General features: G+C 55.5%; 2 protein-coding genes across 3 annotated transcripts; one reads left to right on the top strand and one right to left on the bottom strand.

Moving 5' to 3' along the window:
- Nucleotides 1-116: 116 nt before the first annotated feature.
- Nucleotides 117-2,646, top strand: RPL36A (ribosomal protein L36a). Its single transcript, XM_074882414.1, has 5 exons — nucleotides 117-158; nucleotides 395-500; nucleotides 693-760; nucleotides 2,372-2,494; nucleotides 2,579-2,646. The coding sequence occupies exons 1-5, from the start codon at nucleotides 156-158 to the stop codon at nucleotides 2,597-2,599; spliced, it is 321 nt and encodes a 106-aa protein (XP_074738515.1). The 5' UTR covers nucleotides 117-155; the 3' UTR covers nucleotides 2,600-2,646.
- A 1,338-nt stretch (nucleotides 2,647-3,984) lies between these two features.
- GLA (galactosidase alpha) lies at nucleotides 3,985-10,027 on the bottom strand. Of its 2 annotated transcripts, XM_074882778.1 has the most exons (7): nucleotides 9,850-10,027; nucleotides 9,322-9,496; nucleotides 8,914-9,091; nucleotides 7,315-7,406; nucleotides 6,220-6,381; nucleotides 5,419-5,616; nucleotides 3,985-5,202 (listed from the first exon to the last, which is right to left on the bottom strand). In XM_074882778.1, the coding sequence occupies exons 1-7, from the start codon at nucleotides 10,014-10,016 to the stop codon at nucleotides 4,939-4,941; spliced, it is 1,236 nt and encodes a 411-aa protein (XP_074738879.1). In that variant the 5' UTR covers nucleotides 10,017-10,027; the 3' UTR covers nucleotides 3,985-4,938. The 2 variants fall into 2 exon arrangements, with proteins under 2 accessions (XP_074738879.1, XP_074738877.1); XM_074882776.1 differs by lacking the exon at nucleotides 9,850-10,027 and having other exon boundaries at nucleotides 9,322-9,838.
- Nucleotides 10,028-17,577: the final 7,550 nt, after the last annotated feature.

The raw sequence follows: 17,577 nt of genomic DNA, 5'->3' as shown, positions 1-17,577 counted from the left end.
ACCCTTGTCACCCCGCGGCCACCTGCCCCCCCCCGCCCCCCCCCGGCCCTGCTCCTCCCGCCGCCAGGGGGCGCTGCAGCTCCCCTCGAGGCTCAGTCGCTCCCAGCTGCTTCCGCTTCCGGGGCGCAGCCTCTCTCCGGGCGGCCGCCGACAAGATGGTGAGTGCGGGGGGAGCGGCGCTGCCTCCATCCGCCGCCATCCGGCCCAGCGCCGCCTCCCGCCGCCCTCCCGCGGCTCTGGACGCTGGGCTGGCGACCGGGCCGGGGGGCGAGGGGAGGCAGCGGGCGCGGGCCGGCGGCGCGGGGCCTCCCCGAGGGGCTCTCGGAGCGCGGCGGCCTTCTGGCGCCATCCGCCGCTCCTGCCTGTGCTGAGCGGCCTCTCCCTGCTCCTCCAGGTGAACGTCCCGAAAACCCGGCGGACCTACTGCAAGAAATGCGGGAAGCACCAGCCGCACAAAGTCACCCAGTACAAGAAGGGGAAGGACTCCCTGTACGCCCAGGGTGAGGCCCGGGGGGTGCTGTGGGGGGCCCCGGGGGATGGGTGTGGGCCGAGCACGTGGCGGTGGGAGAGGGGGGATGTTTGTGCTGGGCTGTACGGCTGCAGGGGAGCGCTGCCGGGGTTTGGGAAGAGTGCCAGCTGTGCTTGCAGCCCCTCTGGACTTGTTGCCTGAACAGAGCCGTCTCTTCCTGCAGGAAAAAGACGCTACGATAGGAAGCAGAGTGGCTACGGGGGCCAGACAAAGCCCATCTTCCGTAAGAAGGTGAGTGCTGCTCCTGGGCCTGCTGCTGGCAGTCCCTGCGCCCAGCCGATGGGGGACACTGCAGCCTCCTGCAGCCTGTGGCAGTCCTGTGCTCACGCTGTGCTGTGGCAGCTGTGTGCTGGTAGTGCTGGCCGGGGAGTGTAAGCTCCCCAGCCACATGCGCTCCTCTTCCTTTGCTGTTCCACCTCATGTAGACGCTATTTCTTTTTTGCAGGAGTGATGTAGCATGTGTTTGCAGAGCAGGTTCTGCAGAGAGCCTCAATTCTGTGATGGGAGGTGATACTTCTAGTGTAAAGAGTGTTTTTCTCATTGCTTGCCGCAGATGAAGAGTATGGCGAAGGGAAAGGGAGCCTGCTGCTTGCTCTCTTTACGTTCTTGAAGTGTTAGTAGTTTATCACTGAAACTTTTTGCTGGGTTTGTGAGGCTCTGCACAGTGAGGCTGTCTTCACTGACAAGGGTATGGTAGAAGCAAAATGTGTGCAACTCTTGGGGGCACTGCAGAACTTGACATCGTTTTCTTGCAGTCTGCTGTCTCCGGGGAAATCCATATCGCTGAGCCAGGAAACAAGAGCTGCTGCATTAGGCCTTTCTTTAGAGTCTCAAAGCAGCAGTGGAAGGGCAGCAGTGCATTCTGTTACAGATGAGTTGCAGAAACCTGCTGCTGTCACCCTCCCTCTTCAGTGTAGGTACCTGGGGCTGTAGTTGTGCAACATGTTTTCCTTCTGTGTCTCCACCTCCTGCCAAATAGTTGGGATGGGGGGAAAACCTGTGGTGTTTACAGCAGGGAAGGAAAACCCAGCGGGCTGATTTATTATAGCTTTTGTGTGAACTGTTTAGTTATGCTTATAGAACTACTTGGTTTGTTGCTGGAAAGCCCTGGTGTTCTGCTGGGGACATTCAGGAAGCCTTCCAGCAAGAAGAAAAAAGAGCTGTTTTTCAAGTTGACTTTCTGCCAGGAAGTGGGGAGACCTCGGAGAAGATGTTTCTGCAAGTGGGGTACCTGAAGCAGCTGTACGTTGCCATCCCCATTTCTCTTTGTTCCTAGTCAGCATTATACGGGTGACTGGCCGAGGCGTATGACAGGTAGTTACAGCTCTGTCCAGCTGTGTAGCCGTGCAGCTTGGGATTTTTCCCTCTGTCGTCCTGGGTTTCATCTAACTTCTCAGTAGTTGTGAGAGCTCGTTGTGGCGCTGCTCTTCTGGGGAAGGTTTGACAGTCATGTTGCTTTCAGGTGTTTCTTCTGCCCAGCTTTCTGCTGAACTTCTCTTGAGCGCTGTCGGTCTGTTCTCCCCCACTGCAGAAGTGCCTGTTCCTTGGTGCGTTCGCTGGCACAGACTCTTCCAGCATGACTGGTCTCTGCAGGGGACCAGCCCTGCCCCACTGAATGCTTTTGCCACTGTCCTTTATTGTGAAGGTACAGATCCACTAAGATGCTTAAGGTGCCTTCTTGTTTTTAACAGATGGAGCCCGTGTTGGGAGTATTTTTCTTTACAGTTTGAGAACGAGCTGCTGAATCTTCAGGAGTGCAGATAACAAGCTTTTTCTGAAAGCAGCAATTTGTCTGCTTGCGGACATTTTGTTCATTTATGTGCTCTGCTCCTCTCTTCCCAGGCTAAGACCACAAAGAAGATTGTGCTGAGGCTGGAGTGCGTGGAGCCCAACTGCAGGTCCAAGAGGATGCTGGCCATTAAGAGGTGCAAGCACTTTGAACTGGGAGGAGACAAGAAGAGAAAGGTAGGTTTCTGTACTGTGAGTGGCTGAGAAAGGGTGGTGACATTCAGTGGTGAATAAACTTGCTCTGTTTCTTCCTTCTTACAGGGCCAGGTGATCCAGTTTTAAGCTCCATCTTGTCATTATGGACCACATTAAAGTATTTGGAATGATCAGTTGCTTGTTTTTATGTATCTTCTCTTGTTGGTGGGGTGGGACTTGCAAGTACATCAACCCAACAGGAAGGTGCTGCTTGCAAAGCTGCTCAGTGAGTGAACAGTTTGCAGTCTGAAGGCTTTTGAAAAAACCCTGCCAATGGCTGGGATCTCCCTCCTGTGTTACCAAGAGGTGGTTTAGACTATGTAGAGCGTGAGGCTCTGATGGATTTTTACACCAGTGGCCTCTCTGCCTGAGCATTGTGCTGCTGCTTTTCTCCAGGCTCGTTTATGAGCTGTGGTAGAAGGCAGTCTTCAAAAGGGCCTCCTCTAAACTTCTGCAGTTGGTTTTATTTAAAACAGTTTATGTCTCTATTATAGCAGTTCCATTTCAGGAATGCTGTGGTAAATTTGAATTGTTAGTAGATGAAGTAGTGATTGGAGAAAAAAAAAGAGTAGGCCTCTTTCCCTCTCCAAGCCCTTGCCTGAGAGGAGAGGCAGATGAGATTCCTCGCACCCAGCAACGGGGAGTAGGGACCAGAGTAACCCTGGAGCAGCCCCTGCGCTTGGCTGTGCCCCTCTTTACAAACGGGGAGCACTTGTGCTGCCCGAAGGGGCAACGCACGTGCTGGAGCTGCTCGTGGGTTTGGGACCGGGGGCTTCCAGCCGGTGAAGTGTCCCCTGCACCATCGAGCAGTGGCTCCGTGCTGCGGCGTGGTGGGGACCTGTGTGTCACGGTAGCTCGGAGATGAGGGACAGCTCCGTGCCCGTGATTCCTGCAGCCCTGTGCTGTCACGCATGGCGATGGTGTGCCAGGACGCGGCTCTCTGACTGCTGTTGGCACCCCTTAGAATTTTCCTTAAAAGAAAAAGCTGAAGCACAGCACTAAGTTTCAGATGTGACTGAGTGTGGTACCTGACATGGACAGGATCACCCCTCGAGGCAGTGCTGTGCTCCTGGGAGCAGGGAGGTCACTGCCAGCGGGTGCTGGGAACGCGATGCAGAGCGCTCTCTTAAGAATAACTTTCTTGTAGTGAAAATAAGAGCTGGAGGATGGAGAAATGCCTCTTCACAGGGACTGAGAGCGCTCAGTCACTGAACAGTAATGGAACATGTGCTTCTGCTTATTCTGTACTGGCTGATGTGATTAGCATTTTCAAACTCCTGCTGCTTGAGCTGTTAGCAGCACTGGCCTCCGCCTGGGAGATGGACTGTATGGCTACACTGTCAGCTTTACCCAGTGCTGTTTGGAGTAATTGTGACAAATTTCACAAGAACTTAGTGACTAGAACAAACTGGCCTGTTATCTAAAATCTGATTTAATCTCAGAGACCATGCTGTACAGTGAAACTAAGAAAAAGCCTTTTTAAGGGACATTTTAATCAAAGATTGTGTTTATCACAGAATGTTTAATCACAGAAATAAGAACAAATCAAGATATCTTGATTGTGTAGTAGTCAGAAGAGAACATACTTGGACGTGATGGTTGTGTGAGTGTTTAAGTATCCATCTCCTGTTTTGGAAGGACCTGTGTGACTCAGCCAAAAGGCTACTGCCAGCAGTACAGCAAGCACACAGGTATTTCTGGAAGGCGGCTCCCTGAGCAAGGGGGACCCCGGCGAAGGGTGGAGGGAGTTGTCATCTAAAGGGAAGTGACAGCCAGTGGTGAGGGGAAGACTCCTGGGGTAAGGAGGAACCCTCAAAAGCTGAGGCCCAAGGCATGATAATCACATTTATACTAAGCAGGCAGCTGTCAAGAGCAGTTGCTAAGAAGTGCGGTGCTTTAGGCCAGCCCCTGAGTTGTCAGAAGGAGTTGTCAGGAGTTGCCCATGCTCTGAGGAGAGTGCTGGGTTTCTTCTGCAGGGGTAGGAGCAGCTTTTCTTGTTCTTCAACTGCATGCCCCAGCCTGGCAAAGCAAAAGCAAGGCAGTGGGTTTCCCCTGTTGTCCCTGAAACGGTCACGGAGAGGTGTCAGATGCTGCATGTGTCCTTTGCATTTCTTTGGCTGGTAGTGGCAGTGGGCACCAACGGGAGTTGCTGCCCTGCTGGGGCCCTTACGGCCCCTTGGAGGAGTTAGGTGAGGTGCCAGAGAAAGGGTAAACAGAAGAGAAGCAGCACCCCTTTCTTTGTTAGCTCTTGATGATGGAGCGATGGGTATTTGTCCATGAAGGTTCGAAGTCCACGTAGAAGCACTTGAGTAGTGAAAGCCTGAGGAGAGAATGAAGGCACCCCACTTGGAGGAAGGAGACAGGCTTCTTGTGACAAGAAGTTTAGACAGAGTTCGAGGCTTACAGAAAGATTGTCTTTGTGCCTCCTATAGCGCTACTACTTTCAGCAGCACGGTGCCGGTTGGGTTCACCTCCACGCTCAGGGAGGAGACCCAGCTGTAAACCCCCCAGTCCCTGCTGGCTGGCAGGACCTGCTGCACGGCACACGCTGGGTTGCAGGCCAGCCCGTTGCCGAGGAAGGTGAGGGGGAAGGTGAAGTTCTGGGGTCCCCCAATCTCCTGCTGGTTCAGCACTGCCACGGCGTAGGCTCGGCCAGATAGGGGCCGCTCCCACAGCTCAAAGTTCTTGTCCTGCAGAGGAGAAAATAAACCCAGTGTTTATGTTAGGGGAGGCAGAACTGGTGGTCCTCATGCCTGTTTAATCAGACTTCAGGAACAAGCAGGCTCGCTGGGCCTCTGTTCCCAAACACTGAGCACTCCTCTGTAGCCCGTGTGTTCCCAGTGTCCCCTAGCTGAGAGACTGGCTGCCTGTGCCCCACGCTGCACCCCGGCCTGGTCCTGCTGTACCTTGGTGATTTGGTATCCCTGCTTGCCCAGCGGATCCTGGTTGATGGCGATCACCTCCTTGTTCTGGAGCAGCCACTTGGCCTCAGGACTAATGTGCCGCAGGTCGTTGGACATGAAGAGGGGAGCTGCCATCACAGCCCACATTGCCATCTGAGTCACCGCCTGGTCCCAGCTCAGCCCAAAGTTTCCAATCACCAGCTGTGACAAGAAAACAAAAATGCTCAATCGTGCTGCCTGCTGAGGAGAAACTGGGCCACCAACCCGAGCACTGGTAAATGACAGGATGCTGAGGGTGGGACCCCTAGTTGGGGACTGGTTAGATAGGCTGAGCACCAGGAGCAGGACCAGCTGGTTGGGAAAGGCAAGGCATGACTAGTGTAGCAATTTAGGATGAACTACTGGTGGAGCTAAAGAAGGATCCTTAACTGGCTAGGCAGCATTGAAGAATCTGCTTTTGGATACAGCTATTCCTTCCCTGCAATGCTGGCATCTAGCCTGGCACCCAGGGTTTTTCCCTCTGGTGGGAGATCAGCACTTCCGAGACTGTCTCCCTCTGCCATGCCTGTGTTCGGAGCTGGCACTGCTTGCAGGCTGCGTTACAGAGACTTCCTCGGCACTGTCTGTAGCTGTAGTTCTCTTTCCCTTTCCAGCCAGGGATCTTCTCATCAAGTTCTTGATCCTAGGACCCCATCAGAGCCCTTCCCCTCAATGCTTCCCTCCCTTCCCATCCTTCTGAGCCTACAGCTGTGGAAAAGACTTTTTTGCTGGTGCCGCAAGGGAGGTGGGTGTTGCTCTACTTGCCATGTCAGGATCATTCCAGCCCCCTGGCCCAGCTATCTTCACAATGCTGTCCTGGTGAAGTGCCGTCCAGTCCAAGATACTCTTGATGCTGCTCCAGGAATCATAGACGTCAAAAAAGTTCCTCCAGTGATTGCAGTACTGTTTGATCTCCGTGTAATTGGGCTGCCAAAACAATGAATGTGATTAGCCAGAGGGCTTGGCTGTACAAGAAGAGGACTGTACACAAGGCTAGACTAGATCAGGGATAGTTTGGGGGAGAACTATGGTAACACCTTCGACCACCCGCTCTCTGCATGACCTAGTGCATGTTGGTTCCCTAGGACACCTTGTGCCCAGTAACTCCAGTCTGCCACGTTCCAGACAACGCTACTGCTTCCCCTGGGAGAAGAGCTGTGGCCACCTAGCTCTGTTAGAAAATTCCTTTGAGCGCTATTTTACTGAAGGTGTGATGGGGCCAGTGGGATTAAAGTGTGACATCCCAGTAATTACTGCCATTTCTTGGGTTTACACCCTTCAGTGACTAATGCATTTAACTCCCAGGGAGAGGGAATGGCACCATCCTGTCATGGTGGCACAGGGGAAGCCAGCTATGGGTGCAGAGCAACATGTTGGCCACGGAGCCTGGCTGGCAGAAATCTGTCAGCAAACAATATGGAGAATTCCTATTAAATACGCTGTCCTAAAATCTCTCTCCTGGTCCCTAGAGGTGACTGTAAGGCTGAGTCTGCAGCACTCCGTGTCCCGGAGGAGTAACACCAAACTATCCGCTAGCTGTGTATCTGCATTGCCAGCGTTTTGTTGCTTGGCTCCCTGGAAACAGAAAGCAGATGGATGCTGCTGTGTCCTCTGGCATGCTCCAGCTGGGCCGTGCCTTCATGCTGCAGGATCCTATTGAATTCTTTTCAGCAGAGTAATGACTCACCTCAGGAATACTTCAGGGCTCTAGGGGAAAAAGTGGTTTTCCTTCACCTTACAGTCTTGTTCTCTGTCAGACCAGAGAGCAGCAAGTTTCTTGGGTGGCTGTTTTGCAGTCTTAATGCTTTTCTGTTCTTTTCACTTTCAGCCCCACAATAAGCCTTAAGAAACACTCCTTACCTGCTGTATGGGCCTCAAGTAGAAAGGCCACTCACAGGAGTACACAATGCTCCTCCCAGTGTTGTTCAGGGCCAGAGACATGCGCCTGTAACCTAAGGGAAGAGGACAGACAGAGGTTACACAAGCTCCTTGGTCAAACAGAGGAACTAATCCAGTGTCACAGGTTCAGGTTTCAGTTCCACTCTTGCAAAATCAAGGCTGAACACATTATCGTGGCTGAAACAGCACAGGGAGGACAGGGGAGCTTAGTCTGCAGCCAGTCTCCTGCCTCCTAAGGACAGGTTGAGCTTCTTCACAGCTTTGCTACAGGTCGTGGGCAGGCTTATCGCTCCCAGACTGCTGATCTCTTTGTACATACAGTCATGGGACAAGGCTGCAGTTTTGCTGTATGGTATTTTTTCCTCTAGGTATCTGCGAAATACAAGTTGGTATCTATCAAGCTGCTGGGTTCAGCTTTGCTGGGTAATGTTGCAGGAGTATGTTCTTAGGAGGCATTCGCACCATATGCACTGGGCAGGAATGCAAAAGCACTACTTTTTTCCTGTCCTTGTCCCCAGACAGCCCTGTTAAGTCCCTTTTCACCAGCAGACAGGGAACTAAAAGTTTGCTCTCCTGCCTGGAACTGGTTCAATACAAGTGGATTGTATCTGGGTTACATGTATGATCTAAGAAGAGCTTTCAGCTCAGCTGTGACAGGGCTGAGCTGTGCTCCTGGCTGTGGCAGCTGGCATATGCCCCACCAGCTGGCTTCAAGAGGATTGTCCCTTGGGCAGGTTCTCCCTGCCAGGCAGAACCAGGAGCGTGTGCAGGATTCCTGCTGCCGAACACCGTGGTGCTGACTGTGCCAGCAAGTGAAAGCCCAGTCAAGAGAAAACCACCTTCCGAGCTGCATCGTTCTTTCCACAGATCTGCTCCTGCGGTACTGGGATTTGCTTGTGCTTGCAGAGAGTCTGTAGCCAAGCCCCCTTGGCACGGTGAGCTGCTGACTTGCCAGCCTGCATGCAAATAACTTCTGAACTGGGATTTACACTGGCATACTTTAAAACGAAAACCCCAGTCGGATTTTCATGCCAGAATTCCCTTCATTTTTTTTCTTAAAAGCCTTGATAACTGCCCCTTTTACAGCTGACACAAGCTGTTCTAGCTTCAAGCTGATCTGCGTTGATATGGCCTCCCAAAGGGATTATGGGTTAAGTGTGTGAAATGCTTTGAGTTCTCCAATACAGGCACTGCAGAAGGGCAAAGCCTCTGCTGCGTTAAGAGCTGAGGCAGCAGTCTGCACAGAGAGCCCCCAGAGTACACAGTCGATATTTCCATGCTCAGCATGATGTGGTCTCTGGTGTGAGAAAGCTGCTTTTTCAAGCTGTGCACACCAGTGAAAGCTCCAGGAGGCTGAACAGGTAAAAAACACTTGGGCCAGCAACACTCACTACCTTGGGCTTGCGAACAGAGTCTCATACCTGCTTTTGTAAGCAAATCCCTTAAATGAGTACGCTCAGGGAAAAGCAACTCCCTGGAGCCCACCCTGGGCCTAGAATTGCTGCTGCCTGCAGAATACTCCCACCCCATGGCACAGTGCTGCCTCCAGCCCACGCCTACCTTCTGCCAGCAGCTCCAGCGTGTCAGAGTTGCAGCCATCAAACTTCAGCAGGTCCACACCCCATGAGGCAAACGTTTGGGCATCCAGGTCGTAGTGGTTGTAACTGCCAGGGAAGCCAGCGCACGTCTTGTTCCCAACATCGCTGTAGATTCCCAGCTTCAGCCCCCTGGAGTGGACCTGTGCTTGCAGGCAGAAAGAGAACAGGGGATGGGGCAGCCGTGAGGCAGGAGATAGTGGAGCTGGGGCGTTGAGGGAAGCAAAACCCCACGCTGGCAGGCAGGGCCTTAGCACAGCAGCTGCGCAGTCGTTCCCCACCCGGCCTTCCCTCTCCTCCCCTGCTCCCAGCAGGGCTGCAGGTCAGGTTGCCGACTGTTGGAACTGCTTGCATTGTGGCAGGTGGCACTCACATAGTCGGCCAGCTTGCGGATCCCACTGGGGAACCGTTTTGGGTCAGCCTGGAGCCTGCCGTGTTCATCGCGTGTCGGGGCCATCCAGCAGTCGTCAATGCAGACAAACTCGTAGCCCGCATCCCTCCAGCCCTCGGCAGCCATCACGTCGGCCATCTCCACGAAGAGCTGCTCGCTGGGCACGGGGAGGCAGCACCACCAGGAAAGAAAGCGGAGAACGTGGCAGCCCGATTTCTGGCAACAACACGGCAACCGGGTGCCGCTCTTCCGCCAAGAGGCTGGGCCGGCCGCGAGCACACGAACGGCAGAGGAGCGCGGGGAAGGCCCCGGTACAGGGGCGAGCCCGGCTCTCTGCCCTGCCATGGGGAAGGCGCATCGGGTGCCAGGGCCGCAAAGCACGGCGCCAGGCCGCCTGTCCCCAACCCTGACAGCCCCAGGGCCGGTGTCTGGGGTTCCCCTGGCGCCGGTATCCCCCGCCCCATTCCCGGGGCCGGGCCCCGGGGCACCCCCGCCCGCCGCCGGCAGTACCTGACGCAGCGGCGCGGGTCGGTGGCGCAGTCGGTGGCGCAGAGGAAGCGCTCCCAATGCAGCCAGCCCATCGGCGGCGTCCGCGCCAGCCCGTTGTCCAGCGCCGCCGCCGCCGCCAGCGCTGCCGCCGCCAGAGCCCAGCGCAGCACCCGCCGCACCGCCGCCATGGTCCCCGCCGCGCCGCCGCGGCAACGGACTGTCCGACCGGCCAATCGCGGCGCCGCACCTGCCACGCCCCCGCCAATCCCCGGGAGCGGCGCGCACCGCGGCCCGCCCCCTCGCCGGGCGGTCACGTGAGGGGAGCTCACGTGAGCGAGGCGGAAGGGCACGTGGCGGCGGAGGCGGGGCCTGCTCGGGCCGGTCTGCCCGGTGCCCGCGGGGGTCAGGCCGCCTTTTCCCGGCTGCTGCACCGGGGCCATCGGAGGTGCTGGGGGGCCGCGGTCGGGGCGGGAGCCGCTGCGTGCGGCTCTTCCCTGCTGCCGGGCCCGGTCCTGGTCCTGCAGCAGCGTGGCCCCGCGCCCGCGGGCCCGGGAGTGCTCACACGGGGCCCTGTGGAAGGGGCTCGCCACGGGCCTGGGGCTTGGCTTTGGCTCTGGACTTCAGCCCAGACTCAAAACCTGTGAGCAGCTCCCGAATGAGCCCTCTGACGGTATCGTCCTCCTCAGAGCGCCTTCTTCCCCCCGTTCCCTTTCCTCCTCTCTCCCCACTACTCTCTTAACCCACCTGGGTTCCTGGACCCCTCTGAGACACACCACTGGGTTCATCTTCCTTGCTTTGCCTTTCACCTGGAGCACTGCTGCTTCTTGGCTGTGGCAGCTTGTCCAGCCTCAATGGCAGGGCAGGGGTTGGGTGTTACAGCGTTTCTTCAGGCAGCATCTTGTGGGAGTGTCAGCTCTGCGCAGCTGTGGGAGATTCAATATGTTAAGAGTCAAATCATGTGTTACTGGTCAATGATTAAGAAGCAAGTGGGCATTGGCCTGTCAGCCCTGCACAGCTGGGGGAGATTCAATACTTAAGAGCCAAATCGACATTGGCCGGGGAGCTCAGTTTGGGGAGCTCAGTGAAGGTGGAGAGCTCTGCTTGGGAGAACTCTGCTTGGGGAGCCAGGCAGGAGCTCTGTCCTGCGCTGGCTTGGAGAAGCAGTGAGGTTTGGAGGAGAAACAGGCCTTGGAAGAGAGATACCAGGCTGTGCTAGTGTGGTGAAGAAAATGGCAGCACCGAGACTGCCTGTGTAGTATGGAACTGTTTGTGGGATAAGAGTGTTGATGACTGTCTAGCTGCTGATTTGCTTATTGTGAAGTCAGAGCTAAGGTAGCGAGAGCGTAAGTGTGTACCATTGTAATAATGAAGGATTTTCCTTCTGCACTTCAATGGAGAGTCCGTGCCTCAGTTGCCACAGATGTTGCCCCGTGTGAGGCGGTGATAAGTGTGACCAGCTTGGATCACTGCGGTGGCAAACCTCACAGAATTTAAGAGCTGCTGTGAGGAAGCAGGAGCCGGCATCAATCACCGCTGCAGGGTGAGCAAGGTGAGCTGGGGGGAGTGATGGGGAGTTTAATATCCTCGGAAGAAAAATATAAGGTGCATATTAACTCGCATGCCTTGAAGAGAATTCTAAAGTGGGTGGCAGCTGCGGTTACTGCATTCACTGTTCTGACATGGGAGGAAGCAGGAGGAAGACTGTGGGAGTGTGCAACACGAGGGTATCAGGTTGCGGCAGAACTCTTGCCGACATGGAGAACTCTTTTTGAGATAATAAAAAGACAAGATAAGGAATGCGGTCAGTCTGTTAAGACAGAGGATGAGGACACGTGTTCTGAACCCCTGCAGCAAGGTTTATGTGCTGGGTCTTTTGACTGCGATAATCCTTTAGACCCTGGCCTGTGTCCTCCCTTAGCGGGGGATGATCCGTGGGGAAAAGTGAGGCAAGAAGCCTTGGCGCAAGGGGATATGGACATGGCGAGAAAGATTGTTGCTCCTCTAATTTATGAGGCAGGACGTCAGCCACGTTGGGAAGGACTGCAATTTTCTGTTATTAAAGAACTACAGAAGAGCGTTAATGAGGACAGACTTAAACTCACAACAGCTATACTGGAGGCAATCGCTCATGGCTGTACCCAGCATTCACATCTCCCCACCTGCAAGCTCAGAGTTGGCAGTGGCGGCCCTCGGGCCTCCCCGAGGCCCCCCCCTGCCACGGAGCGACTGCCTGTGGCCATCTGGCAATGCCATCGTCCATCCCGGCTTCCCTTCAACACCAAAAGCGACGGTTTTTTACAGAAGGTGTTGACACTGTGATGCGGTGTCTCTTGTCTATTCTAAAAGGACTAATTTGTATACTAAAGTATTATGGAACATGCAGACTGTGCCAGTTTTGGTTATCAGGTGACAAGCTGCTTTGCAGTATCACGCCGTTATGGAACTCCAGATGACCTGAAAGAAATGACTGATGTTGCTCACTCAATGGGCATCCCTGTTCTGCTGGATGCTGTGCACAGCCGTGTATCAAAAAACTCCAGAGGTGGTCTCAACAAATTTGATGGTGCAGATTCTTGTTTCTTCCATTCTGGCCATAGAGGAAACCATCAGCTCTGAGACAGCAGGCTCTTTGATATGCAAAGTGGTGATTTGTGCTCAAAATGGTGAACTCCTCTATCGTGCTTCACCTTGGGCAAGATACGTAGTTTGTGATGAAGACAAAGTGAATTACGATTGGGTACACTGGAATCCACCACAGTCATATGTACATAAGCATCCTTCCCCCAGGAGATTAAAAAGCTTAAGAATCTATGAGTCTTGATTTAAAAACAAAGAAGGGGGAAATCTCTGGATACACCACATGGTCAACAAGCAATGGCTTTGTGTAAATGTAGATTGTAGTATTTAAGTTAAAAATAATGTAGATTGTAATATTTGGTAAGTTTAAGGAAAATAATAAAATAATGCAGACTGTAGTATTTATTAAGCTTAAGGAAATAATGTAGATTGTAGTATTTGTTAAAAATAATGTAGACTGTAGTATTTGTTAAGCCTAAGGAAAATAATAAGATAATGCAGATTGTAGTATTTTTTAAAGTTAAAAATAGTGTAGATTGGAGTATTTGTTAAGCTTAAGGCTTGTGTGACGGGATAAACTGTAATCAGTAGAGAAACTGCTTGTATGACCGGAGTAATGCGCCCCTCAAGGAGTTACCTTCCTTATTTTGTGATTATTCTATGTATATTGTGTTTTCTGAGGTTTGCCTAAAGCTTAATTGATAAAGCCTTTCCAGGTGCAGTTGTAAAACAAGGAAGGGGGAGATGTGGGAGTGTCAGCTCAGTGCAGCTGTGGGAGATTCCATATGTTAAGAGTCAAATCATGTGTTACTGGTCAATGATTAAGAAGCAAGTAGGCATTGGGCTGTCAGCCCTGCACAGCTGGGGGAGATTCAATACTTAAGAGCCAAGTGGACATCAGCTGGTCAGCTCTGCTGGGTGAGCTCTGTTTGGGGAGCTCGGCGAAGGTGGAGAGCTCTGCTTGGGGAGCCAGGCAGGAGCTCTGTCCTGCGCTGGCTTGGAGAAGCGTCAGCTCGGCTCTGTGCTGGCCCGGGGGAGCAGCAAGGGTTGGAGGAGAAACAGACCTTGGAAGAGAGATACCAGGCTGTGCTAGTGTGGTGAAGAAAATGGCAGCACCGAGACTGCCTGTGTGGTATGGAACTGTTTGTGGGATAAGAGTGTTGATGACTGTCTAGCTGCTGATTTGCTTACCATGAAGTCAGAGCTAAGGTAGTGAGAGCGTAAGTGTGTACCATTGTAATAATGAAGGATTTTCCTTCTGCACTTCAATGGAGAGTCCGTGCCTCAGGTGCCACAGCATCTTGCAGCCTGCCTGTCCTGTCTGCGTGTGCGGTGTTCGGAGCACAGGGCTCCCGGCTGTGCTGAGGAGCTGGCAGGGTCTCTGCGCTGAGCTCAGGGTGTTTTATGGTACTGTAGGTTGGGAGGTAAGGAAGGGGAATGGGGTCTCTGCAGAGCCTGGCTCTCCTCTTGCAGGGATCCAAGGATCAGAGTGAAGCCCAGAGCCTGACCCAGCGCTGGCAAGAGGCTGATACAGAGCCCGGGGTGTGCAGCTGCTCTGCCTGCTTGTGGGGATCCCTGGGGGCTGGATCCAGCGTGTCTCTGCCTGGGGTCCTGTGCCCATCCAGACCTTTGCACTCAAAGATTGTGGTCTCTCTTCAAAACAAATTCAGCCACAAGAATAAGTCATAGTCACTCTCTGCACCAGTAAAACCAGCTTGACTGAGGGTTGAGACAAGAACCTCTGGGAAGGGGCAATGCCGGTGTCAGCGTGACCCAGAGAGCTGTAAGGGGCACCTGCATCCCGGTCGGTGTCTCAGATGAACCCCAGATTTAATCCCTGGTTTTGCAGTAGTCACACAGCTGAGAGCACTGCTGGGCCTCACCCTGCTGGAGGTATCGGCGTTGGCAGCGTCTGTGGGCTGGCAGGGAGAGCAGTGGGAAATGGAAAACGAGGAGCCTATTCTTCCCCCCTGGGCATTCCCCCCAGGGCTGAACCAACCCTGCAGCCCCGTTGGAGCTTTCATCACGGGCCCTGCCGCAGCAGGAGGGAGCAGCAGGGGGGGACAGGGTGGGACTGCTGCCCCGGGGGAGGGCTCTGGGTGCCGCTGGTGCGCGGGGCCAGCGAGGCATCTCGCTAGGTGTCCTCCGATCCCTGCTCTGGCGCTGCCAGGGAACAAAAGCTCTTCAGAGCCTGTGGTTTGATAATCGCTCCTTGTTTCAGTGCCGGGGTCCTCCCCCTGCCCCTTGAGGGGCTGAAGCGCAGAGGCTTCTCAAAGTGGGACAAAACAAGCCGCTTCGGGGGCTGGAAAACCTCACGGCTTTCTTCTTTCTTGTGCAAAACTACAGCCCGGAGCCGGGCAGTTATCCCGTATTTCCAGGGCTTGGGAGCGCTGCAGGGCTGATCCCTGCTTGTGTCCAGGCTCCAGCCCTCCCTCGCTGCCCCTTCCCAGGTGCCCTGCCCCTGGTTGTACCTAGCACAGCCACCCCCCTCGGGCTGGGGAGCAGGTGGGGTGCCCCGTGGCTGGCATCCCCTGAGCGGTGCAGGCTGGTCCCAAGGCGATGCCGGGGGAGGTGAAGGAGGGTGTGGGGTTTGGCAGGGCACTGGTGAAGCCCCTCTGAGCAGGCGGAGATGATGGGCTGTGGTGTGATGCTGCAGCTTAGACGTCACAGGTGTGCTGGGGGCCAAAGTGCCCCTTGGCTTCTGGGGCTCCTCTGGGGGCAGTGCTGGCAGAGCTGTGCTGAGGGCTGGGGTGCTGGCACTGCCACGCTGCCTGAGCACCCTGCACCTGGACCTTCCCTGTGGTGGAAGGATCCTGCCCCCAGGGGGCTGGCTGCAGCGCATCTGCAGTTCTGCAAGGGCCCTGTGCACCGTGGCATGGCCGGATCCCAGCAGGGCACACTGCCAGTCCAGACCCTGGCACCTTCCTCGTGCCTCGCTTTCCCCATCTGTAAGGAGCAGCCCTGGCCTGCTGAGGGCTGGCTGGCTGACTTTGGAGCTTGATATTTTCTTTAAAAAAAAAATCCATGCCCAGGCAACATGCAAAGGGCGCTGAGCGCTCAGAGCCCTGACAGAGCTGTGGCTGTTCTTGCTGCACTGAACTCCCTTGGCTCCAAACCCGGTGCCCCGAACAGCGTGGGACAGGCTGGCGGTGGGACAGGCTGTCCTGCGGCATTGCTCCGCTCAGGCAGGGTGGTTTGCTAAACCTCTGGCAGTTGCCCCAGGGCAGCTCCAGGCTTCACCTGGTGAAGGATGTGGGGGAGGAAGGGAAGGTTTGGTGCCCCAATGCTGCCATGCACAGTGGCAGAGCTTGGCTCCAGCAGGATCAGGCACCCTGGTTGGTGGAGCGGGGGCCCGGCTAGCATGCCACCGCAGTGCCTGGCCAAGGGCGTGTTTCCTTGGCCCCATGCAGGCACCCCAGGGAGCCCTTGGGGCTGGCGAGAGGCCGTGCTGCCCCAAACCTCTGTGTGGCTGTGGCCGCCCAGCCCTGGCTATGCTGTTGGCAGGCTGTTGGGAAGCTGGCCGTGCTGATGAGGCTCATTTTACTGTCTGGGAGTCCTGTTAGCCTGGTGTAACTCCATTAACTTCCATTTAAACCAGCAATTAACTTGGCCATGGCTGTTGGTTCTGTGCCCACAGCTGCTTCCCGGGGATATGTCCTGCAATGCACAGCCTTGGGCAGGAAATGGAAAATTGACTCTGTCGAAGGCTGAGGGCTTTGCTGGGGGATGGAAGCACCTGGGCTGGCCCCTGGCTGTGCTGCGACAGGTAGGAGGGCACAGGGCTCAGCACTCCCATCTTGGGCACTGCAGCTGTCCCCAAGATGTGAGGGACTCACTGAAGGTGTCCTGGAGGGCAGTGACAGCCCTGCAGCTATGTGGGTGTCCCAGCATCTCCCAGTCCAAACTGGGCTGCTGAGAGGACCAGGGGCAGGGGCTGAGTGCTGCTCCTGACCATGAAACTGCTCCCGGGTTCAGCCGAACCACAAGGGCTTGCAGGGCCGTGGGGCAGCGCTCTCCTCATGCCTTTGCTAGCACGATGCCAGCAGTGAGGCTCCCCCGCCTCGCCGCGACCAGCGCATGGGACCCAGGGGCTTTAGCTTAGGAAGGATGTGTTGGGTTTTTACCATTTTAATTTTTGGGGGATGCACCAGTTCCTGGAGCCGAGTGGCTTAGAGCTGACTGCAGTGTTTATCTCTGAACAGATGCTGGGTGCCCAGACCTGAAGTTCGGCAAGGGAGGGAAAGGAGAACAGGGAGTGAAGAAACCGGGCGTACCACACTGTGTGAAACGGCTCCCGGCTCTCCCCTTGGCCGCATCCTCTCTCGGTTTGGGGTGGGGGCAGGAGCCAAACTCGGTTTGGTTTGTCCCATCTAAAGAACAACCCCAGCTCCAAATCGGCATGGGTGCACCTCGCTTTCTCTCCTTCCCACCGCAGAAGACCCCGACGGGGCGGGCGGGTGATGGGGCTGCGAGGTACCAACAGAGCCGGTCTGTGAAACTTGGCCAGGAGGACAGAGGGAGATTGATGTTTGCTTGGGTGCTCGGCCCTCAGCTGCGGGCTCTGCCTGCCCCTGCGCCAGCTGGGGACAAAAGCGCTGGCCCCGGATGGCACTGCAGGGCTGGCGTAAGCCCCCCAGGACAGCTGGCAGCTCTGTAAGGCTGGCGCCCGCCCAGCAAGCCAGTGCAAAGGGGCCGCGCAGGGAGGCTCGCCCGTCGGAACGCTCGCCCATGTTGGGGTGTCTGAGCTCCAGCGCTGAGCCGAAGCCCCCCCCCACCCCGGCCCCACATTTGCACCATCTTGGGTCCTGTCCCCTGGCCAAGCCTCATGGGATGGAAGGGAGCTGGGGTGACCACAGGGAGCACCCCACAGAGCTGGCAGGAGGAGGAGAGTGATGGGGTTTGGGACTGGGAGCTCACGGGGGGGGTGGGGGCTCCTGCCCAACCCTGCTGGCATCTCCCACGTGGAAGATAAAACCCGATAGTCACCACCAATTAAGTCAGAAAAATCACCCATGGAGGTAACGATGTCTGGGTGTAAGTGCACATCAGGGCTCCTGTCCCTACAGGACTGTTGTGCCATTGTCCTCATGTCCCTCCCACATGCGGGGGCCCCCGCCAGGAGCTGGGGCTGGCCGCAGAGTCCTTAGCAGAGACAAACTCCCAGCACACCAC

Source organism: Strix uralensis, chromosome 13 (genome assembly GCF_047716275.1).
Source record: "Strix uralensis isolate ZFMK-TIS-50842 chromosome 13, bStrUra1, whole genome shotgun sequence".
NCBI lineage: Eukaryota > Metazoa > Chordata > Aves > Strigiformes > Strigidae > Strix > Strix uralensis.
This window is presented reverse-complemented; position numbering and strand designations above follow the sequence as displayed.

What these genes read in the sequence shown, in the direction of transcription:
- RPL36A (XM_074882414.1), top strand. An exon ending in AGCCCATCTTCCGTAAGAAG is followed by an intron (nt 761 to 2,371) that starts GTGAGTGCTGCT and finishes CTCTCTTCCCAG; the next exon opens with GCTAAGACCACAAAGAAGAT. An exon ending in GAGGAGACAAGAAGAGAAAG is followed by an intron (nt 2,495 to 2,578) that starts GTAGGTTTCTGT and finishes TCCTTCTTACAG; the next exon opens with GGCCAGGTGATCCAGTTTTA.
- GLA (XM_074882776.1), bottom strand. Translation starts at nt 9,684, where the DNA reads ATGGCAGGGCAGAGAGCCGGGCTCGCCCCTGTACCGGGGCCTTCCCCG. An exon ending in GCTGGAGCTGCTGGCAGAAG is followed by an intron (nt 7,407 to 8,913) that starts GTAGGCGTGGGC and finishes CTCTTCCCTTAG; the next exon opens with GTTACAGGCGCATGTCTCTG. An exon ending in GCTGGAATGATCCTGACATG is followed by an intron (nt 5,617 to 6,219) that starts GCAAGTAGAGCA and finishes TTCTTGTCACAG; the next exon opens with CTGGTGATTGGAAACTTTGG.